The sequence below is a fragment of the Lampetra fluviatilis genome, chromosome 31, assembly GCF_964198595.1.
Source record: "Lampetra fluviatilis chromosome 31, kcLamFluv1.1, whole genome shotgun sequence".
Lineage (NCBI taxonomy): Eukaryota > Metazoa > Chordata > Hyperoartia > Petromyzontiformes > Petromyzontidae > Lampetra > Lampetra fluviatilis.
The window spans coordinates 7,896,693-7,921,063 of NC_136305.1; the positions used below are offsets into that span (position 1 = coordinate 7,896,693).

A 24,371-nucleotide genomic window follows, 5' to 3' on the forward strand; every position below is an offset into this window, starting at 1 on the left:
TTGTAAAACAGCCAAATTCAAATGGTCTCTCAAAATCGAATCAAACTTTATTTATATCGCGACTTATCATGATAATTACTTTCTCAAAGCACTTTACATGAGACCACAATAATTCCCAGGGCAAAGCTACACCAATTAGCAAGGTCGCAGTGAGAGCACAACAACGCCGATCTACAAACATCTATAAACTACACGAGGGAAAATAAAAATAAGAAACTGTGAACATAAAAAAATGAAAATCAAAACCGAGTGCATCCCAACACATGGGGGTAGTCAGCACGGGTCCCCACCACGTGTCACCCACCGCGTGTCACCCTCTGTGTGTCACCCATCACGTGTCACCCTCTGTGTCACCCTCCGCGTGTCACCCTCTGTGTGTCACCCTCCGCGTGTCACCCTCTGTGTGTCACCCACCGCGTGTCACCCTCTGTGTGTCACCCACCGCGTGTCACCCACCGCGTGTCACCCACCGCGTGTCACCCTCTGTGTGTCACCCACCGCGTGTCACCCTCTGTGTGTCACCCTCTGCGTGTCACCCTCTGTGTGTTACCCACCGCGTGTCACCCTCCGCGTGTCACCCACCGCGCGTCACCCACCGCGTGTCACCCACCACGTCTCCCCTCTTTCAACACGACGCGTTAGAGGCCATCCATTTAGTCCGTACGCACGGAGGGGGGGTTAACCCAAACACGTTCGCTTGCATATGGGGGGGTCTACTGACAATGACCGTATGCATAGGGAACGGGGGGGGGGGGGGTGAAGCCTCGATAACAATTTGTCTACATTTGCCTTCAAATTACTTATTGCGGCGGTGGACTATGTTTACTTAAGCACGTTAACATTATTAACCCTTGATCGTTTCTGCGTGGATTAAATATCGGCCGTTCTATAGGATTCGGGTGGGGGGGGTGCGTCAGGCGTACGTATGCAGGTGGGGGGGGGGGGGTGTAAAAAGTACGCGTGCCTACAGGGAGGGGGGTGGAGGGGTCAAGTGTTGACAGATTTGTGCGTTCCTACTCAATGGATGGCCCCTTGCTTCTTTGCGCTCTCGAGTTGAGGGAAGCTTTGCCTCTCAACTCGCTCTTCGTACATGGGGACAGCCCCCTCGGGGGGGGGGGGGAGGCTGCGACGTGGAATCTTTGTTTAATTGAACATTAGAAATGCATTCTAAGTGGCTCGTTTTGTGCAGTAATTGGTGATCGCGCTGAGAATCATCAACTCCACTGAATTTGCTAATTGTGCCGCTTTTGATTAACGAAGAACGATCGTGCGCCGCTCGTTGGATCCTGCAGCCGTGTCTGCCACGTGCGGTTTGTTGTTGTTTAAAGCCGCCATTGTGATGACAATAACGATAAGACGAGGCTGTGTCACGTGGCGCTTGCCGTGTGACGTCATCGCCTTGGTCGACAACGCTCGTCCAAAAATACGACTCTCATCGTGAGGTTTTAGGGAGTAATTTGACCAATTCTTCACGGATTTCGTTCGGCTTCATTCTTAATATTAACGAAACGTTCTCGTATTGTCTCGACGAGGGTTATTGTGACCCCATGTCACAGACGCAGAGTAAATGCATGAGTGCTTTCAAACTCTTACACTCCATTCCCTCATACATTTAAATTCCCCTCATTCATTCTAGATTTGAAGCTTTCGTGACTGCAAGGATTCACACTCTTAGGTTTTTTCGGTAAAGTCGCGTAGGTAAAAAATAAAATTGTGATTTCATTGATTTATTTTCATTTATTCTTATTTTATTTCTATTGTTATTTTTATTTTACATGTTTTACCTACGTGACTTTACCGAAAAAACCTAAGAGTATGAATGCCCTCATTCACTTCGCTGCACTTCAATGTTAATGACCCCGCGCATTTTCGCGAGGAAGTCGGCTTTCAGCGCGATGACGTCATCGCGGCATCACGCCTCGGCCCCTGGAGGGTGACGTCACCGCGTGGAAGCCAAAGGTGTGGACTTCGGGGCGATGACGTCATGGATAGACGTCACCTTTGAGTAGAAATCAATGGGGGAACTTCAACTTCCTGAAGATTCTACCAATAACACGCGGGTCGCCTTCCCATTATTGGTTTTTGCATTGGACGTTCGTTTTTCGATATAATACGGGCAAAGCGTTGTTAATTTTCCGTCAATGTCCTCGCCAAGATGAAACATTTTAATAGGTCATTTCTTTATTTACGAGATGCAGAGAGCAACGGATACGCCACGTACAGTTGTAAAATATGCTGTTGTATTCTACACGGCTTCATGTAAACCAGGTCGTTCTTGCAAAGGAGGCAGTGGATGGTGTGTCTCCCTGGTTATATCAGCGGTACTACGAATGTTAAACAGATTAAAAACAAGTTTCTCATCTGTCTTCTTGGTTCTTTCGGTAAAGTCACGTAGAAGGGAAATAATGAATTTCATTCATTCAGACGCTGTCTTTCCGACAGACCTGTTCTTCACCTGAGGACGGCTGCTTGCGTTGTGGCCGAAACGTCGTGAGAATTATAATTTAATTGGTTTATTTTTATTATTTTATTATTTCCCTTCTACGTGACTTTACCGAAAGAACCAAGAAGATGAATCCCTGCAGTCACGAAAGCTTTAAATCGAAATTTTTATCAGCTGTGTTGGTTTCTTGCGTTCCTTACTGTTTACCGGAGCTACACCACCGCGTTTAATAACCCCCAATCTTTATTTTAACAACTATCATCTAATGTAAATGTTAGTTATTGGAAAGCGCCTTTAAGCTGAGGCGCTATACAAATCTATATGAGATAAGAGGCCCAAAATCGGTTCGGATATCCGCCAACTGACGTTGGCCGTGGCTGGGTAGCCAAGCTCAGGTGGCCGGGTTCGTAGTGCAGTGCGCTAACCACTGCACCACCCCTCTCTCCCCCTCTCGTATTAGCATATTTTTTTAAAATACTTTCAAATTACCTAAATATTATGGGCGTATACTTGTAGAACCAATAACCATTCTGACCAACTCCTGGATATCTGTGTTATAGTTATAATTTATTATAATTATTTACAAATGATAATAGCGCTAATTATTGTTTTGGAAGACAGCGAGTTGGTTACCGTGTTCATGCATGCATGGCCTCATTTCCTTATTTTTGCCTGTAAAAAAGTTGGCTCGCAAAATGCATTTCCTTTCTATTATTAATGGGCAATGTCATGGCCTCTTCCCATAACAGATCCCCTGGCAGAGCTACAGCGCCGCCGTCATTATGTTGTTGCGGAAATAAAAGCCACTTATCTAACTTTACGCGCTGCCACGCGCCGTGATTAACCGCTGACACGCGCTGTGGTTAACCGCATATGTGCCACCGGTGCTGCCATTTCTTTCGTGCCTTTTTGTTTGTTTGTAAAAAAAAAATCAGGGTAATTGTTTTTTAGTTTGTGTATACATCGTTGTTGCCTCCTCGCTTGTCCGTGGTGCCTCACGCTTCCGAGCCGTTCTCTGTCTTGAGAACCAGCGTGCACTCTGCAGCACGTTACGAGTTTAAATTATTATATCTCGCAATGCTAGGAGAGTGCAGAACGACATGTAATTTTATAGTCTTGTGTGGTGCAATATTACGCAACTGGAAACAAATTGGGACTGTAAATCACCTGGGAAGACTTGCACATTTTCCCAGGACAGATTTGCTCGCGCAGAGGGGACGATCTTGTGAAATCCGGGATGGCTGGCAACACAAGAATTGCATCTTCATCTCGGGGAATGGGCCCGGTAGATGAGAATCAATCATTTCACTAAGCCTCACTTCCTCAACTCCAGATGCTGCTCTGCTGTAGTCTGTAAATATTGGTTCACTCCATGCGACAGCATAATTGCACGCCTCAGCCTTCAGAACTGGTTTCAGACAAATTTGGTGAAACATAAAATATACTTTGCCTTTATGCATTCATTAGTGACCTGGCTGTCACCGTCACGGTGGATAGTGTGATGACTTGTTTAAATTAGCACGTAGTGGTTTTTGTTACAGCCAATATTACGATCCATAATAGATTTTTGGGCGACACTACGTAATCATCTGGGCAATTTTGTGCCGTGAAGAATGGACATTGCCCGAAACGTCGCAAATTCATATCTACATATTTTAAGGCTGTGTTGTTGTTGTTGTCGAGCGTGGGTAGTCTTGTGGTGCACCACTGCCAAGCCAACATCACCAAATAATATGTGGGCAAGCTTGTGTCGTCCAGACCATTATTGCAAACGTTTTGTTCGCGATTATCGCTTGGGTAAGTTGCAATTGAAAATTCGGACTCTTTATCGAGGAGCGTTTTTGCAATTGGGATTTTAGCGCGTGACGAGCATGCACGTTGGTCCGTTTGGGGAAACTGGGCGCGACGGGGATAACACTCAAAGGGCTCACACGGGAATGAGCAGGTTCCAAACACAAGCCTAATCAACGACCCCAACATTGCGCCGCGTGGCTTTGATCTGCCAAGAAGACAACGGTTGCTCCATCAACCGCTTCAGAACAGCCACTGGCCGCTGCGGGCACACCTCCTCCACAAGTGGAGAGTTCAAGACGACCCACGGGGCGACTGCGGCCACCCGAACCAGACAATGGACCTCATCCTACGCCCCCTCTCCGGCGGACTGAGCGGTGTTAGTCGCGCAACTCCCGAAGCTATCGCACGGCGCACAAACTTAAAACTCGGACGTGTGATTTGCACAGACTTGCCATACGCAAGAGAGAGAGAGAGAGAAAGAGAGATAGAGGCAGGAAAGAACTAACGGACCCATTTGCTGTACTGTCATCTCCTCGCCACCTCGTTACGCGCTCGGTGCGCCGACCGTCCACCTTTGCCAGAGCACTGAGCCAGCACCGCTGAAGATCGTGGGTTCAAATTGTAAGCGAACACATCGTTCCAGCTGTCACGCCGGGGAGATCGAATTGAACCCGCGACCTCCGGATTGCGAGCCTCGTGCGCCACGCGTTACGCCCATGTGTCAGCATCCTGATTATGATCGCTAATGCAATTATTTGCTGGCAATGTTGAAGCCACACGCAGCGCACTTCGGGCTCACCCCTCGTCCCGCTGCCGATGTGGTTGCGCCGTTAATCGTACCGCTTGCTCCCTGCCGTCGCAACCTCGGCACGAACAATTTTACGGGTTTCAAATGTACCTCGAGTTGCTAGGCTCGTCGTCAGCCCATTAAAGCCTCGCTCGCCCACCAAATTCGCCCTCCCCCCTAACTTTCCGTCTCTTTACGACCGCTCGCGTCAGTGTCGCCGGCGATTCTTTGAGCGCGGGTGGCCACCGCTGCCGCTAATGTGCTCCTGCGTCATTGGTGAATGCGGTGTACATCGCATTAGGAGGACGCGGGTAATTATACCAGTGGGACCAATGCTTGTGTCGGTGTTCTGAGCCGGTGTTGTTGGGGTTTTTTTTTTTGTTGCAATTTGCTGGCTGTCCTGTTCGTTGTGTCCGAAACGTCGTGAGAATAATTTTATTATGTTTTATTTTATTATTTTATTATTTCCATTCTACGTGACTTTACCGAAAGAACCAAGAAGATGTCCTGTTCCTGTTCCTTGACAGCCGCTCCATTGTCTGGGTGGTGGCCATCGCCCGGCGGTAGCGCGCTCGGCCGTTTGTTTCGCTGAAGCTTCGCGATTCGAATTCCAGCAGGCCTTCCTCGTCATTTACTGCGATGACATTATACCCACGGTGTCCACATAATAAGCGCCGCTTCCTTCATTCGAGGCTGAGTCGTCGTCAGAGGAGGCACAGATTTGGTTCTGATGCCACCTGCCACTAAGTTTATCCGTGGTTGGATATTAAACTCGGCTAGCCAGGCTGGACGTCTGTGAAACTACTGGACGTCTGTGAAAAAGAGCTTCATAGCTCATCGGATTCCTCCAGTATAAATAAACTAGCTCTTTTGCAGTGACCTCACACACGGATGTAGCACTGTGCTGCGTAGATTAATTTTTTACCGTCACTTTCTGTAAAGAAGCGTCATATTTGAAGCAACTTTGCGTAATCAATTATTTAATTCAGCACGACCTTCCTCTGCGTTCGTGTAAAAATCTACCCACTCATTAATATTAATGAGGGGGGTGGGCCTCATGTGGAGTGACGTCACGCGGAGGGGGGGGGGGCTCATGTGGAGTGACGTCACGCGCGGGACGAACAGACATTTCTGGGCGATTATAGTAGGCAATATTCTCATTCATAGCGCAGTGCGCTGATCACTACCACCGCTATCACAGGGTATACACACGTAGGTACGCACGTGTCAATGCCATCCACACAAATATCCACAGTCCTTCATCCATATCTGAAAAGGAGACAGTGTAGATAGTGATTGACTAGCAATCAAAATCTCACGAGTTCAATTATGAGCTCAACTATGCAGCCTCTCATCCCTCCAGATCAGTATTTGTAACAATAAAAGAAGACCCATGCCGTGCGCATATGGAATTTACACCGCTGAGTATCGTCCCATGCTCATCTAGGGCATCCATTCGAAACTTACGCGAGTGCATTCAGCCAGACCTATGCTGACACACACACACGCCCATCCACACTGACGTCCATCCATGCATATACACGCAGCCACATTCATTTAACTATTCATCGCCATCTCAGAACGAAGTGGGTCCCTGAGTGAACGGGCCAAGTTGTAGCCCTCGAGGCAGACGGAGACAAGACACGCACCGACAGACAGGCACAGAGGGAGACGTCAAGGGAGAGAGAGAGAGAGAGACGCACAAGAAGGGACTCGAGCGCTTGATGCACAAGCTCCTAAAATTAGCAACGGGGTCCCCGCGCGCGTGCACATTTTGCACGCAGGCAATTAAAGGCAAGCGCCGCGGTTGTGCATTCACCCCTCCACCACCACCACCGCCGATAGCCACTCGCTTGCTCGCAACGCAAGCTGCGTGACGGGGAGCTCTGCATGCTGATATGAGCTACCCGTCGGTGGCCGTCGGACTGCAAGAAGGGCTGCGTGCAGAACGAGAGAGAGCGAGAGCGTGAGAGTGAGCGAGAGAGTGACCGAGAGAGTGACCGAGAGAGTGAGCGAGAGAGTGAGCGAGAAAGTGAGCGAGAGAGTGAGCGAGAGAGTGACCGAGAGAGTGAGCGAGAGAGTGAGCGAGAAATTGAGCGAGAAAGTGAGCGAGAGAGTGAGCGAGAGAGTGACCGAGAGAGTGACCGAGAGAGTGAGCGAGAGAGTGACCGAGAGAGTGAGCGAGAGAGTGAGCGAGAGAGTGACCGAGAGAGTGAGCGAGAAAGTGAGCGAGAGAGTGAGCGAGAGAGTGACCGAGAGAGTGACCGAGAGAGTGAGCGAGAGAGTGACCGAGAGAGTGAGCGAGAGAGAGAGCGAGAGAGTGACCGAGAGAGTGACCGAGAGAGTGAGCGAGAGAGTGACCGAGAGAGTGAGCGAGAGAGAGAGCGAGAGAGTGACCGAGAGAGTGACCGAGAGAGTGAGCGAGAGAGTGACCGAGAGAGTGAGCGAGAAAGTGAGCGAGAGAGTGAGCGGGAGAGTGAGCGAGAAAGTGAGCGAGAGAGTGACCGAGAGAGTGAGCGAGAGAGTGAGCGAGAAAGTGAGCGAGAGAGTGACCGAGAGAGTGAGCGGGAGAGTGAGCGAGAAAGTGAGCGAGAGAGTGACCGAGAGAGTGAGCGAGAGAGTGAGCGAGAAAGTGAGCGAGAGAGTGAGCGAGAGAGTGACCGAGAGAGTGAGCGAGAAAGTGAGCGAGAGAGTGAGCGAGAAAGTGACCGAGAGAGTGAGCGAGAGAGTGACCGAGAGAGTGAGCGAGAAAGTGAGCGAGAGAGTGAGCGAGAAAGTGACCGAGAGAGTGAGCGAGAGAGTGACCGAGAGAGTGAGCGAGAAAGTGAGCGAGAGAGTGAGCGAGAAAGTGAGCGAGAGAGTGAGCGAGAGAGTGAGCGAGAGAGTGAGCGAGAGAGTGAGCGAGAGGTGGGGGTTTTACATAAAGCTAAGTTTAAAAAAAAATACGAAATGATGAACGAAGCAAAGTGCCGAATACACCGAGCATCTTCTTGTTTCCACTGATCGTAAAAAAAAAGAGAGCGACGAGTGGCTTCGTCTGCTGCGGGGAGAGCGCCCGGGGGGGGGGGGGGGGCAATCGGGTTGCCTCGCACCCCGCCCCCCCCAGCCAGTCCGCGTGACGAATGCTGTGCGGCGCGTCGAGCAGTGCATCATCGCCGCTAATTGTTATTCCTGCGCCCGCGATGCGAAGACGCGCGGAGGGAAGAGGGCCGGGCCGGAGGCCGTCCGCGATCCGATCCCTCGCGCCGTAATGCCGTTTGAAATATCGCCGGAGCATTACATCGCGGGGATTTGTCATAATGTGAGCGGTGGAGAAGGTGGGTGGGGGGGGCGGCTCTCTCGCTCTCCGGCGGCCGTTTATAATGCCCCCCCACCCACCACCACACACCCTCGAAAAAAAGATAGAGACATTTTTCACCGGGTTCTCAACAGGTCAAGCATTTATTAAATTCACAGCGTATTATTTTTAAACAAAGTCTTCCCCCCCCCCCCCTCCCCTGAGTGTTTGCGGGTTTTTTTCCGTTGAGGTTTTATGTTTTTTATTTGTGGCCCCTTGGCCCGCTTTGCATGGCCGGGTGCGAGGAAACAGATGAGGACATTAAGTGCACCAAAAGCATGTGCCGCCCGGTGTTGGGATGAATTCGCGCCGTGATTCACCGCGACACGCCTGGCCACTTGCCCAGCGCGATGTTGCCAGACTCAAGGAAAACGAAAAAGCCCCTGCACGGCGCAATTATATATTTGTGTTTACCAAGGACAGCCCATTTATTTGGCCCGTTTATCTTGAGCCCCGATTTTCTACTTTCTTTATTAAGTTATACTCTGTTCCGCAGTTCATCCGATGGTCTTTGGAAGGCCTTAATCCAGCAGTGGGTTGATCATGGTTGCAACGAGGATAACGAGGAAATCATAACTGAGCCTTCATGCTCTTTGACCGGAAAGCTCACTCTTAGGATGTTGCAGAGGATATCACTCAAAGTGAGTGAGTTATGGATGCTACCAATGATTTTGTAATTGGCTAGAGTCCATGCAACAATTATTTACGTACAGAACTCCTTTTATTCGCGATCCTATCACCCTTGACGCGAAATGTCCGTGGGAACTGTGGAGTCCATAAAAAACTCATATTATCCGTAATTGTCCAAGATTATTTTCCCGTTAATAAGCGGAGGCAATTTGCGGATAACATCACGAGTAATCGGATCCACAATATTGGTCCCCGACATGACCACAGAAAAGCGGAGTTTTCCAATGTGATAAGTGCATGTTCGGGGGCTATCACACAAGGGGCCACATCTCATACACGTGATAGTGATGATGATGATGATGTCGACTTGGGTAGCAGGTTCTAATGATGTTCTAGAAGGGCCGTAAAGATTGGTGTGCAGTTTCATTGGTTTCACTCGTGGGACAGGGTCAAACCCAATCGACTCTTTGATCAAATCGTCATTTTTAAATCAAGACAAATTCATCGAATGTCGAGGGGCACAAATCGCCACGTGCCTGCCGGGTTATATTATCGCTCGCCCTTGCTTTCACGTCGCATTGCAAAACTTGCACGGCCAATCTGATCATTCCACGTGATCCAATTTTGTTTTAGTCTTGAAACAAAAATGTATCTGGGTCCCACTTCTGAAGCAAACTGCTCACGCAGCCCTTTGTGGCAACTGGAACATTGCGTCTGGTATTTAAATTAGGGAGCTCTCGGTGAAGAGATGAGTTCTTACAAAAAAAGAAAGCTTCGGAGACTCCATTAGACTCGAGTCCGTGCCGAAAGGGACACCCCACCACGGCTGTGTACACGGATAACGCGTGCGCACACCTCACACGGATGTGTACATCGTGCCGCGTCACGTCGATATGGATAGACGGCGTGGGCGTACATGAGCGTGCTTCCGTGTCACAGCAACCCCTTGCAGGCGTAACGCCTTGCAATTACGGGAGAACGGCTACCTGTAAGCGAAAATTACTCTCGAGATCGTGATGGTGGCCAGAAGCGTTGCCGCGTCTAATCCACGTGTCCCTCTGTCTGTCTCTCCGATGTAATTAACGGGTCTCTTTGTGCTTCTTTGCGCGCACTCTTTAATTAAATTGGCGGAAATGCCAGCGGTCAGAATTGAAAAATGTTTGCTTGACTGGCATCCAACGCACACCGCTACGGCAAGGGGCCAGCAAAAAGGTGCCCTCCCTGACGTCTATCCGGCCAGGTGGCTCAGCGGTCGAGCGAGCGGCTTGCGATTGGAAGGTTGCGAGTTCAAACCCTGGTTGGGGGAGGGTGGGGGTTGACTCGGCCTCATGACCCCTTCAAAACCAGTTGCTTTGGGATCCATCCTCGAGTCTGAGCCAGTTGTGACTATCAAGCAGCGTCGTTCCATAGCGCGGTGCATTTGGTGATGGACTGGACTCAGGTGTACATGTACACCTCTACTTACGAATATTCGACTTACGAACTTTCAGAGATACGAACAAACCCGAGGGCCCTCTACACACAATTGTATACACTCGCGTGTGATTCTACGCGTCCACTATGATACCCACTCAAGGAAGGACAGCAGACTAAACACAAAACATCAGTTCTAAAGACATTCGTTTTCAATATAGTGGCGTTCTCCACTAACAGCGCATAGTGGGGACTGGCACACGCGGATGGGACCTCGATTTAAAAATGGACACGAACGAAGCCGAATTGGATGATCAAACTGAAGTCTACAAACACAGAACGGACTTTTGTTTTTACCGATCGTCACAAGACAAAACAAAAAGCTTTTTTTTGGACGAATGCGGTTCGATAATCTCACCTCCCAATTGCGGGAGGAGCTCTGGGACAACGGCGGTCGGGGGTTTTGGTAACCTCCAGCGTGCGCGTCCAATGAACGCGGGCCTCGGCAGCATTGCTAAGCGGCGTTACTTGAGCGGCCCGTGTGTCGTGAAGCGAGTCAGATTCCTGATCAGGGTCATGCCACTCAGGTGGGGGCCTGGTGGGCGGCTGGAGGGATATGATGAGAGCATCAGCCGCATCGGACGAGAGTGCAAGGTTAAACATATTTTTTTCTTCCAGCGCCGGTTAGCAAAGTGCGAAATCAGCTCATGCTCAGAGACCGCCACCACCGCCGACCCACTCACTCACGCACGTGCACGCACGCCCCTACACTGGTACCCACGCACACCCACTTTAATGTACACATACGTCTACACCAATCATCATACAGGTTGTTTTTGGGGGGGGGTTTATATCGCGTAAATAAATAAATGTGTCGTTAACCCGCCACACAGCCAGTTAGTAAGGTTTGTCACGTAAACAGAACGTGGCCAATTCGTCACTAGTACAGCACACCGGTGTGTTGGAGAGCCAAGCCACAACATTTACAATCTGGGTACGACGCTTGGCCAGTAAGTACAACTAGCTTCATCAGGCGACAGCAAGATATGTTGAGAAGTCCACCTGCTTCGTTCATTAAATAGAGGCGTTGATGTAATGATTAATGATTGCATATTTATATGGTAATAAACGTACATTATGCATGCGTATTATGGGAGTCCATTGTTCTTGTACTTCCTGTCGATTGTGTGCACTGAAATAGCGTAACAACGGTAATCCCTATTGGAGTATGGTGACCTGTATAGGCATGCATTTAAACAATGTATTACTGATTATTCGTTTCCAAGCAGCACGAAGTCTGTAGCTATCCGAGCGGTTACAACTATTTTTATTTCTCTCAATTTCGATAGATTATCTAATTCGTCTTGGCCAGGAGTAACTAGTTTTGCACGGAACTTCAACATTATCAAAATCAATTTCTTGTTGGCACCCGTGTTCTTCCGCTTTCGACAGTAGTATTTGTGAGTATTTAACCCCACCCCAAAAACATGTATTATGTATGATATTGGTCGCGAAAGCCTAGGTGTTAAATCGACACCAATATTCACACACTCACACACCTACCCTGATACCAACACACACGTCACATCGTTGAGTTCTAGTTTCTGTCACATTGAGTTTAGTTTTTTTACGGGATGGCGTTGTTAGCGCTACGCCCAACCACCAACCTGGAGGTGCCAGTGTGCTGGCTCTCGTCTGGCCTATTTCCCGAAACTAATCCGGCACGTGTAAACCTGCCAGGAGCCCGAAACTCCCACCGGCATACCTCTCGGGGTCTTTTGTGACACACAAGCCTCTCACAGCACGTACCTGCCCTGATACCCACACACTCAACGACACTAACACCCACGTACTTTGCATACCTACACCGATCCCCCTGAAACAAAGCCTAAGTAATCGTAAGGGTATAGCCAACTTGTAACGTGCCTCCACTGTACAATAGTCGCTCATCTCTCTCAGAGAGCGAGAGAGAGAGACAGCGACTTCGAGGCGCAGGGGGTAGGAACCACAGTGGAGCTGGAAGGCAGAAGCAGCCACGTGGTGAGCTGACGCCAAATTCCACTCAAAGCTCTGCGGTCCTCTATATATATGAATGTGTTATTTAGCCAATTAATGGTTGCTTACATGTGGGAGGAAACAGGAGCACCCGAAGAAACCCCACGTGGGGGTTTAGCGAAGTTAGTGAGATCTACCCAGTTATGTAAATAATATTATGTTTGCTATTTATAGATGAATGTGTGGGCATGCGGGTTTGCGTGTGGATGGATGGATTGATATATGCTTCTGTAAGTGATGGACGAGGCCACAAAACGCCAATGGATGAATGGGTGCGCTGGCGTAAGGATGGATTGATGAACATTGCAACAGACGCGTGGGGTGTGTGATTGATGATTGTGAAACAGAATATATGCATCGACGGGATGGATGCCTGGGTAGATATATGAATGAATGAATGAATGCTCGTGTGGATTTCACAATGGGTGGATCTCAACTGATAGCCGCACGGATGTTACGACCGCGCTCGGATAAAATGAGCAAATGAGTGAGGGCATAGCCGAGCATGTGGCCAATCAATAATTGATGACATTTCATATATAATGCATACTAAAACCGCATGCCCATTAAAATATAATACATTACAAACATAAGCGCATTAGAAAATAATTTACGCGCGTAAAACGTATGAATGCATAAATAAGTAACGCATACGATACACATTTTAAGGGCCAAAACATGAGCAGTTATAAGAGCATTACAAGTAAATGTATTGTACGGCGCTCATGGTACATTGAGCCCCGGCCACCTGAGTTCGCTTCCCGGCCACGGCCAACATCAGCAGGCAAGTGATATCTCAACCCACCTCTTCGTCAACCTGCGCTGAGGGCAGCTTGGTGAAGTATGACCGACACGCCGCCGCGGGGGCGGGAGGAGGGGGGGGGGGCTTTCATGTAGCAGTGCGTTGACGAAAGCGTTGTTAGTTGGGGAGGGGGGGGCTGAATTATGGCGGAAAGAAATGCGGCATGAACCCTGCGCTGGGGGGCGAGGATTGAAGTAGGACGTGAGATTGAGAGAGGCAGGCGGTCAGTCGCCCCCCCCACCCCCCCACTGAGCATCGTGAGCGATGACGGAACGGGCGGGCAGGCACGAAGATGGAGCGAGATGTCCAGCGTGACGGACTGACGTGGGGTGGCCGGGAGTGAGAGAGAGAGAGGAGGGAGAGAGAGAGAGATATGAGCTACCCGTCGGAGGCCGTCGGACTGCGAGGGGGGCTACGTACAGAACGAGAGAGTGAGCGAGAGAATGAGCGACAGAACGACAGAGAGAGCGAGCGAGTGAGAGAGAGAGAGCGAGAGAGTGAGCGAGCGAGCGAGCGAGAGAGCGAGCGTGCGAGGGTTACATAAAGCCCCGTTAAAAAAAAACATTTTACGAAATGATGAACGAAACAAAGTGCCGAATACACCGAGCATCTTCTTGTTTCCACTGATCGTAAAAAAAGAAAGAGAGGAGGGATAGAGAGAGGAGGGAGGGAGAGAGAGAGGGGGCCAGCGAGGCGCCAGTGGTGGCAGTGGCTCGTTGGGGCCATTGTGGTGGTACCCAACCTAAATAATAAAGTCCTTTAAAAAAATGCAATTAAATTATATAATAATAATTTCGTTTTATATATCGTCATTCATGCTTATTGCATCCCACAACGCTGTACACCAATTATCAAGGCCGTAATTATAATAGATATTGGGGGGGACACATCACCTACAATATTTAAATATGCTCAAAATGTTCCCCCCAATATATTGCTATAAAATAGATTTCTGTTTATATGATCGTGGTTATGGTTGTACTTTATTCATCCCTAATCTCTGTCATTACATACAATGACACAAGAAAAGGTAAAAAAGAAAAAAACAGAGCAATGTAATGCAATACACTCTTAGACATTATTGTAAAAAAAATATAAAAAGTCGATCCTATGTGTTAGTGAATGTTTTAATATTTTAGCCAGGAAATGGCAGGAAATTCGTTTTCAAATTTAAATTATTTTTTCTGGGGGGGCGGGGGGACCCCCAGACCCCCTGGAAGATTTCGTCCCCCCCAATGTTGACTCCTTGGCTACGGCCTTGCCAATTATATATAAGGGTCAAATCCTGTTCATTTTCACGTCACATTGAGAAAATAAATGCTTTTACATTTAAAGAAAAAAAGCTAAATATATACATGTATTTAACAAAAATTAAACATAAATAATATATTTAAAAAAATCTGAAGTTGAATTTAAATTTTAATTAATTTGGAATGGAATTTAAACAGAATTTTAATATGGGGCGCTCAGCCTCACCACCTCGGCTTCACGTTTCAGGAGTCTCCTTAACCGCTTCACACCTCCCCCACAGAGTGCCAAAATAAACGCAAAGGGAGCTCAACTCATTCCTCCCCAGGCCAATAACAAGTCGCCGTTCTAAAGCATTGCAATAGAGACTGCACAAATGAAAATTCACTACCCCCTCCCCCGTGACGCCAGCACTACCACTGCAGCTGGTGCCTCTGCAGACAGAGAGTTGTAAATCAGTATATATTTATATATTTGGGGGAGTTTTTTGTTCGCCGCGTTCAATACCCCTGAATTTATGGAGGAGACTTAACACGACTAAAGACAATTACAAAACAAACCAGGCGAACGTCAACTAATTCACGCGAACGCCAGGAACCCCGTTGCGAGAAGATGGGAGATGTGGGGCCCATTTTAATGAATAGTCGAAGGTTTTTTTCTTCTTCGTTCTTTCGGTAAAGTCACGTAGAAGGGAAATAATAAAATAATAAAAATACAACATAATAAAATACAATTCTCACGACGTTTCGGCGACAACGCAAGCAGCCGTCCTCAGGTGAAGAACAGGTCTGTCGAGAAGAACAGGTCTGTCGGGAAGACAGACCTGTTCTTCACCTGAGGACGGCTGCTTGCGTTGTTGCCGAAACGTCGTGAGAATTATTTCATTAGGTTGTATTCTTATTATTTTATTATTTCCCTTCTACGTGACTTTACCGAAAGAACCAAGAAGATGAATCCCTGCAGTCACGAAAGCTTTAAATCGAAAGTCGAAGGTTTGTTGTGTGAGGTTGATAATTGGAACTGCATGCGGACGTACTGACATGTCACCACCGCGGCTTTATAAAAAAAAAAGCCTCGCGCTGCGCTGACAATGGATGCATTGTTATATCTTGCGACAATCAACGTGTGCCGCTTGCAAATGCAAAAGTGCGCGATTGAGAAGGGTGTGGTCGGTTGGTCTTGCGAATTACAGGCTGGTCCATGTGCAAAACTACGAGGTTTGTGTATTTATGGCATTTCAATGATCCAGACTCTTAACAGGTGAAGTGTATAGAAACATATTGGATGTCGACATGCAATGAGTGTTTACAGACATAACCCCCCCACACCCCCATGTGATTTGATGCATTATCATGGTTTTGTAAAAAGACTCAACGCAATATAAAATAAATTTTCTAATTTAAACCGTCGCGTTCCACGCTGACTAAACCAATATCCGTTTTGATTTCCACGTGGCAAACACCCCTATGCCCGGGCAGTGTGAGTCGTAGATTCAGTGCCCCTCCCTGTGGATAAGAGACAACGGAAGATATCCCCTGCAGCACTTCCGTGATTTGATTTCCACGTGGCAACACCCCTATGCCCGAGCAGCGTGAGTCGTAGATTCAGTGCCCCTCCCTGTGGATAAGAGACAACGGAAGATATCCCCTGCAGCACTTCCGTGACGACACCTTCCAGGGGCTGCTCTCGAACGCGGCGTGTCGCACTGCATTATGCAAGAGATCTGATTGGGCACGTGTCCCTGTCGTGATTTTCACGCCGATGGCGCGATTCAAATACAACTGTGAACGAGACTCAATTTATGCATTTCGTTTGTTTTACGTGTGCGTTAGCAGATGAAGAGAGCGACGCGGACTGTGCGTGAGTGGGGGTTCTGATGCCGCTCTCTGTCTCTCCTGCCTCCCCCCCCAGACAAGGAACTCGTGTACAGAACGGCTCAAGGTCACCTCGTCATCCAGGTGCCCGGAGCCAACAGCAGCTCGTTGCTCGCCGACGCCTCCGTGCTTGTGAGTGACGCCCGCGTCTCAACATTACCAAGGGCCCCCCACGGTGCCGAGACACTAACTACCTTAAACTTAAACGAAACTTTTTTTGACTTTACCAAGTAAGGCCCCACTGAGCTCTAGAGCTCTTTTTCAGAAGCGACTTGGCCACAATCGGTAGCTCAACGAATTGGCTTATCACGTGGCAATGTATAGCGGCCAAATACTCCAAACGCACGTTTATAAACGTGGGGAGGTAAAACCGGAGGACGCGGAGAAGAATCCACGCGACCACTGGGAGAACGTGCAAACTCCAAATATACAGACGTCAGAGTCGGGATCGAACCCACGACCTCCTGCATACCAGGCGAGGTAGGTAACATCTCGCCACCGTGGCGAGTTAACATTTCGCCACGGTGAGCCGCAGGTCACTCGAATTGATCTCAGAAGTAGCCCTGTGACATCCGCTTCCGCAGGACATTCTTTAACGTGCAGGCTTCCACTGCTCTATGAGAGAACTCAATGGACACTTCGTCTGGTGACATGACCACGGATGGCACAATTGGGGGTAAATTCGGGGAAGCAAATCGAAACAAATGACACAATACATTGAATGTCTGTATTCCACCACGTGGGTCTCTTTGCGTTATCCTCTCCCTACAGGCCCACAGAGTCCGATAGGGCCATGGTCGCTTCTGCAATGACAGTCATTAGCGTCGTTGTGGAGAATGTAAATCGCGAAGCGAATAAGTAGACGAGACGCGCTTCCTTCACATATCATCTGTCTTTCTCCGCGCGAAAATAAACAACCCCCAACATTATTTCCTGCACGTCCAATCAGCCGCCACGGCCGTCTGTTAAGCGCATCATTTTCTGCGGGATTGTTTTAATGCGCAGAAGGCCGTGTGGCTAATGTGTTGTGTCTAGAAGCACTCTTTATTTGTTTGAATATGGAGAGAATAACATGTGAAGGATAAATATTGTCCGCTTGTTTATTATTATTCATATTCCCCGCAACGATTATTTTGAGATATATATCACGATATTATTTGCGCCAAACTATGACCCCCCCTCCCATAGTTGAAACACGTAGGCTTGCCTTGTAAGATCAGCAGCTCGCCAGCGTTGATTCAAGCCCGACTCTATTGACCAGAACAATGGATGGTGAAACTGGCCTACAGTTTGCTCGCCTTGCCACAATGCTGCTGACGTTATGTGAAGGACACACATTGTCTGCGTATTTACATCCGCTAAAAGGCTTGTGCCCACCCGCTAAACATTAACACATGTAACCGTCTATCTCCAAAGTCCGTGGTGACTCGCCATTCACTTGTTACCATTGATGGGCCGCGTATTCTGTTTCATATTAACAATTGCCGGATTATTAGATCGGCTCAAAATTTTGCAAAGTCGCGTGGAGAGGATGCACGCTTTGGAATTACCCAGAGAGTCAGGAACGGGGGGAACACGTGGAATTGAGAACGCACGCACCCCGTGTCGACCGATAAGAAAAGTGAGTGGGGCTTGGGCAGGAAGGTCGAGACTAACCACAGAGTGGCGGCCAAAGGAGGGAAACGCTCCCGAGAAGACGCTCGCGTGAGACGGAGCAATGCAATCGGCTCGCTGTGCAGACGCTGATTGCTTCCTGCATCGTGACACCATGAGAGATGTCGATAGCTTGGGGAAGGACCCTCATCAAACGGCGCATAGACCACGGCTGATAATGATGAATTTGAGTTGGATGCACCTCGTGATTTTATTATTATTGTTGTTTGTATAATCTTCTTGGTTCTTTCGGTAAAGTCACGTAGAAGGGAAATAAAAAAACAATAAAAATAAAACAAAATAAAATAATTCTCACGACGTTTCGGCCACAACGCAAGCAGCCGTCCTCAGGTGAAGAATGAAACACCACCAAGCTTGGAGCGTATATTTAAGCTGGGTTGGAGGGGGGGAGGTGGGAAGAAGAGCGCCTTCACATAATGTCAACTTGTAACGCACTGCACAGTATATTCGCTCACTCTCGTAGAGAGAGAATGACTCAAGAACGGCTAGAAGGAACCCCAAACAAGTGGGAAGTCAATAATTGCCCCAGCTCTGCGGTCCTCTATATGTCGATGTGTAATCGGCCAATTCATCGGTGTGCACATGTGGGAGGAAACTTGAGCACCCGGAGAAAGCCCAGGCATGCGAGGGGGAAACGCTCTATCCCATACAGATTGAACAGGTCGATTCCACAATTTGTTCATCAATCCATTCATCCGTCTACCTGAATGTCCATCAGATCATCAGCAGGATGCTTGCCTACCTCATGCCGTGTCGATCATGGGGGTTCTTGGACCATACTTCACCAAGCTAGTTCAGTGCGGGTCGGTGATGCGTGTGCCCAAGGGCCGGTTTCACACATCGCTCACCACTGATGCTATCCACACCCGAGACTCGAACTCAAGTCGCCGAGCTCGCAGGGCAGCGCGCTAATCACTGGTTATCCACTGCTCCTCCGCCCTATCAATCCATCCATCTATCCATCCGTGTCTCTGTATCTGTCCCTCTCTCCGTCCGTCGCCCTCTTCTCCCCCCCCCCCCCCGCGTGCAACACAGCATTAGGCACGTTGGCGGGAGGTTTATATCGATTCGGCCGTGATGGATCGTGTGAGATAGGATGAGCAATGGCTTAGCGCCACGCCGGATTGATACGCACGCCGTTTGGATAGCGATTGTTCCGCTCAAATCTCAGCGCCGCCGCTGCGCCGGGACTGCAAGAGGGATTCTGCTCGCGCGCGCGCCACGCTGCGCTGCGCCACTGCGATGCACTCCGGACCGTGGTAACGCTACCCCCCCCCCCCAGCCAGCACCCTCCCCCAGCACTCCCCCCCCCCCGCCCCCCACTTGAATTGGTCCGGAGAGCCGTGGCAATTGGACAGCCTGAAAGGAAAAATAAATAGACAGGGAGCATATTAAAAAAGAAACGCGCTCGGGGAGTTTTTAAAAATAATAATATAAATATGTGGCTCCGTCGTTTGTGTGTGTAGCGTGGGTGGGGGGTCTGGTAGAGTGCGGGAACCCGTTCGGTCTTGGCGCGCCGTTAAACTGAAAAGCGAAGAAAGCGCTTTCGCTCTGCCCGCTCCTGCCCGCAGCCTACACCGATGGTGTCCCCGTGTCTGCAAGCCCCCCCCCCCAGACCATCACTCTCTCTCTTTCTGTTCTTGTGTTTGTTTTCCCGCTTTCGGTATTAACAGTCGCTGAGCAAAGGCCCAAACTACTGCCAAGCAGGCCAGCAAGATACAGCGTCGTTTGACGGTGGCGTCGATGAGAGTGAATGGATTTGCCGAATTGAGCCGAGGGTTGTAAGAGCTTGACGATGGGAGGGACGTCTAAAGTCGGGGCAGCAAATACAGAAATAACCTCCATAAGTTGCCTCGCCATTATCAACATCATCGTGGTCGTCCTGCTTGTTTGGCTTCTTCCATCAACATCGCCGTGACCTTCACGTTCAGTTGTAAGCACGGCTGCTGAGCACGGGCCCAAGGGCATAAAATGCCGAGTGAGCAGCAACGAGCATCATCACGGCTGAATGTGTGCCGGGTGAGAGTTCATGAATTGAGCCAGGGTTGTGTAAGAACTTAGGAAAAGCGATGATGGCCGGAGAAGGAGTTGACACCACTCACCTGATGCATTCAGGGTGGCCCAACACTTCCCATTACTGAGATAGACACACACGCAAAACAATGTGTGTTTTCACGTAACCTTTTAACATGCATCCCAATATACACGAAAATCACTTCTTATTCACATGAACGTATTAACAATTAGTGGAAATGTCAAAGCACGTCTTGCTTCTGAAATGGACGAAGAAAAGGGTAGCTAAGTGAGCTTTAAAATGAGTTGCCTTCATTGTTAGGGGCGTTTGACAGCGATCAGCCACGGAATGACAAATTGCTCCGCGTAATTACGTGCAATCGGACAGAAAAAATATGCTACAATAATATTATCAAAGCTATCACAAAAACAACTGTCAAAATATCGAGATGATAAATTACACGTTGTCCCGGTAACTAACTTTTTCGGCCGCCCCTTATGAATAATCGTGACTGGTATAATATTCTATTGACGTTCTAGAAAGGACAACAAATATATTCGGCACAAATGTAGTCGTCGTCTCTGTGGTCATGAACTATGACGACACGAAAAGCCACATTTTTTGGTAAAAAAAAAACGTTGATAAGTTTATTTTTCATTTCAAAAAGAAAAAATGTAACATTCAATTCCAAACCTAACAACAGGAAGCGAATATTCCGTCCCTGGAGTAGCTCGCGGCACACGCAGCGAAACGTCGGACTCCCGTGTCATAAACGACGCCGGGGATCCGCGGTCAGGCGGTGCAAACCGAGTAAAGGTCGCGCGGCGGTCGACGATTAAAAAAGTGTCGTCGTTCATTTCGCCAGTCCCCATTGTCTCCTTGGCAAAGGGAGATGAGAAGCGCCGTCGCTTTGCCGTGGCACGCTGTAGCAATCCAACGCAATCCCGACAATTATCTTATTCTTCTTTTTTTTACAACAACAACAAAAAACATCGTCTAATGTCTCCGCATTTAGTACTGTTATACGCTGCAATAACGACATAATGGGCAATTTATGTGCACCACGATTAACCCCCGCATATAAGTGCCAAAATGACATGGTTCATTTGTGAGTTCGTTTGTTTGCCATTCGCTCGAAATGGCATTGTAAAGCGGGTCTCACCCCCCCCCCTCCTCCTCCCACCCGCTCCCGACGTTATTGTCGAGCATTTGACACCCAAACATATGGGCGTTATTTTTAAACAAAGAGTCTGTTCTTATTGAACGTTATCATCGTCGGCACAACCGTGCCCACGCATTTATCTGACACTTTCTTTTTTTCGGAAAGTTCCCCGCATTAGGGCTAAGTGGCCAATTCCCATTAACGAGTTGCGTTTCGAATTCGTGTGGGAGTCAAGCAAAGGACGTGGAGAAATCCCCCCACCACACACACACACACCCGATGAAGGGACATCACCCCAAATCTCCACACAAAGAGCCCGCCGCTGTGCTGACAGCTACTACTAAACGCGCAGCCTTTTGCCCTCAGCACCTGGTATTCCCAGACGGTCACCCACGCATATACTCGCATCGGCTTTGACTCCAAAGGATGTTGGCAACTAAGCAGGGCTGATTTGCCGTGGTGAGTTTTGGGAAAGCTGTTTGGGTAATAAAAAAAAAAACATTTTTTTTTGGTTGGTCTTTTAGAGAATAAGTGAAGTGTCGGAATGGCTGCAACATATCGAGGCTGCAATAGCTCCGATACAAAATGTGAGCACACTCACAAGATGTGAATATGAGGAGTGGTCCCCTTGAGTCGCACTAAAGCACTCAATGTAGGGTTGTTTCTTTGATTTTATGATTTGTTCAATCAGCTGGTGATGCTGCAGCTCACATTGGCAGTTGCAGCATCACCAGATGATTTGTCTAAATTAACACCGGTCACGGAATTATCGGCCAGCATCATCACCACCACGCACCACAATGTTCTCCTTTCCCTCCACCTCTCTCTTTCTCTCTCCCTGTTCTAATACCGCAATGAGATAACGTTTTGGGAAATGGCCCTTGTTCACGAACTCCATAGATGGCCGTGTTTAGCTGTTACTCTAGGTAGTTTTTTTTGGTGAGGAAGGGGAGGGGGGGATCGTTATCAATATTCACAAATCCCGGGCTGCTTTGTTGAAGTCGCGAGGCTGGAACAAAGAAACGATAACAATCATTCCTACAGCCGGCAGACTGGTGTCACGCCACAATTACGGTGCCGCATAGCATCGTCACGGCTCAACGCGTGGACCTCCGCACGGAGCTACGACTCAAAAAAAGACTTCATTGCCCGACGCCGAGGCATCGTCCACACCTCTCCCCCCCCGCCCGCCGCCTTCATCACCACACAAAATAAGTGCTGCGTGACAATCAAGCTCACGTAGTTTACCTCCTCGGAGCCGGGGTGTGTGCCCCAATTTAAATCCGGGTGGTTGGTGCAATCATCATTGGTGACCGGGCCGAGACTGAGAGAGACTATTCCACTTGAGCATCTGATATAGCCGTCGGTTGGTGAATAATAAACACATTCCTGCACAGGGAGCTGGTAGGAACGTTGGGTTGCTCGGTCAATGGCCAGGGTCAACGGCGGCGTGGTGTATTCCGCAAATATGCCCGACTGTGGGGGCGGGCACAAGCCGGCGTGAGTAGGTTAAACGTTGAGTTTAATAAGGGCACCACGGGGTGACCAGCCCCTTGCCATCCAGCCCCACCCCTCCCACCCCTCACACAGCCCCACCCTCCCCACCCAGCCCCTCCCCACCCTCCCCACCCAGCCCCTCCCCACCCTCCCCACCCAGTCCCTCCCCACCCTCCGCTCCCCACCCAGCCCCACCCTCTCTACCCAGCCCCTCCCCACCATCCCCTCCCCATCCAGCCGCTCCCTCCCCACCCAGCCCCTCCCTGCACGACGGACGGACGGACACAATAGTCCCATATGGGCGGGTGAAACCGGAGGTTACTACCAGTATAACAATGACAAGAGTAATTTCAACTTGCGACGCGCACAGTATTCGCTCACTCCCGAAAAAATAGAACAACACTGAGGCAGGAGGAACCCAGAGAGCTGGTGACAGAAATTTGCCCAAGCTCTGGCGGTCCTCTATATACGAAGGTTTTATCGGCAATTTCATGAGCGTTTACATGTAGGAGGAAACCGGAGCACTTGGAGAACACCCACGCGTGCGAGGGGGAAACACTCTATCCCATGCCAACGGAACACGCGGAGTCCACATTTTTTGCTGTACCGCCTTCTCCTGGCAAGCCAGGGTATGGCAGGGAATTTCACAACATTTGTTCAACGTTCAAAGGGGCAAAAACTCAAACGCAAGAGGGTCGTTACGCACTGCTCTGTGAGAGTCACCAAAGAGATGTCTTGTTTCATAACATGACTCCCATGGCATCATTTTAGTGCCCAAGATGCACGCACCAAAACCGTATTTTCAAGAACGGATTATTTAACAATTTCCGCAAATTGCATCCTCATAGAATGTTGATGTCAGGCGAAATGGAGTGGACAGTACAGTACAAACGAGATGCGACATAAATCGATACGGTGAAGATGAGGCCAAAAGGAATGAACTCTAAAGTAATATACTGTGTTCAATGACGTCACTGGTTGGGCTGCTGTAAGAGACTATAATAATAACATTACCTGCTTGATCGCCTCGATTAATCGCACGCGCTAAGACAGAACTCCCTTCTCTATCTCCATGCATAAATAAATCTGTCTAGGATCCATTACCCTGTAGGATTTTCTATACCAAACCTGGTCCAGCAGCAGCAGCAGCAGCATTTGTTTAAACAATCAAATGCGGGCTGCGTTGCCAGACGCTATCGGCATGAGCACTCCTTCCGAATGACAGGATCGGGGATGGCAGCGTTGGGCCACCGCTGTGTTTTTTGGCATTCGAAATAAATTACAGTGGTGCGAAACAGCGTCTGCTGGGAAAAGTCTCTTCTGTCATTCATTACTTCGCCGTGGTTTCGGACAGAACTGTGTCTGGCGCTCTGACCTCTAACGTCGTTGTCCTCCTCCCCCCCACCACCTCTGTGTGCTCCCCCCCCCCCCCCCCCCCGTGTGCCGGCAGCAAAACGGCAAGGTGACGAGGTTCCAGGTGTCTCCCGACCGCAAGTTCGTGCTCCTGGAGCAAAGCACCGTCCAGGTGAGAGGAACCTCCCGCCGGTGGCTCCCACGAGCCACCGCGCACCGCACGTGCTCCACCGCACGTGCTCCACCGCACGTGCTCCACTGCACGTCCACCACACACACTCCACCACA

General features: G+C 49.2%; 1 protein-coding gene across 1 annotated transcript in view; it reads left to right on the top strand.

Moving 5' to 3' along the window:
* Nucleotides 1-24,371, top strand: part of LOC144943501 (inactive dipeptidyl peptidase 10-like) — a 518,643-nt gene that overhangs the window by 352,585 nt on the left and 141,687 nt on the right. The window contains exons 4-5 of the mRNA XM_078871017.1: nt 16,421-16,515; nt 24,181-24,255. Coding sequence (XP_078727143.1) covers nt 16,421-16,515; nt 24,181-24,255 — 170 coding nt within the window. The remainder of the gene's footprint in view (nt 1-16,420; nt 16,516-24,180; nt 24,256-24,371) is intronic.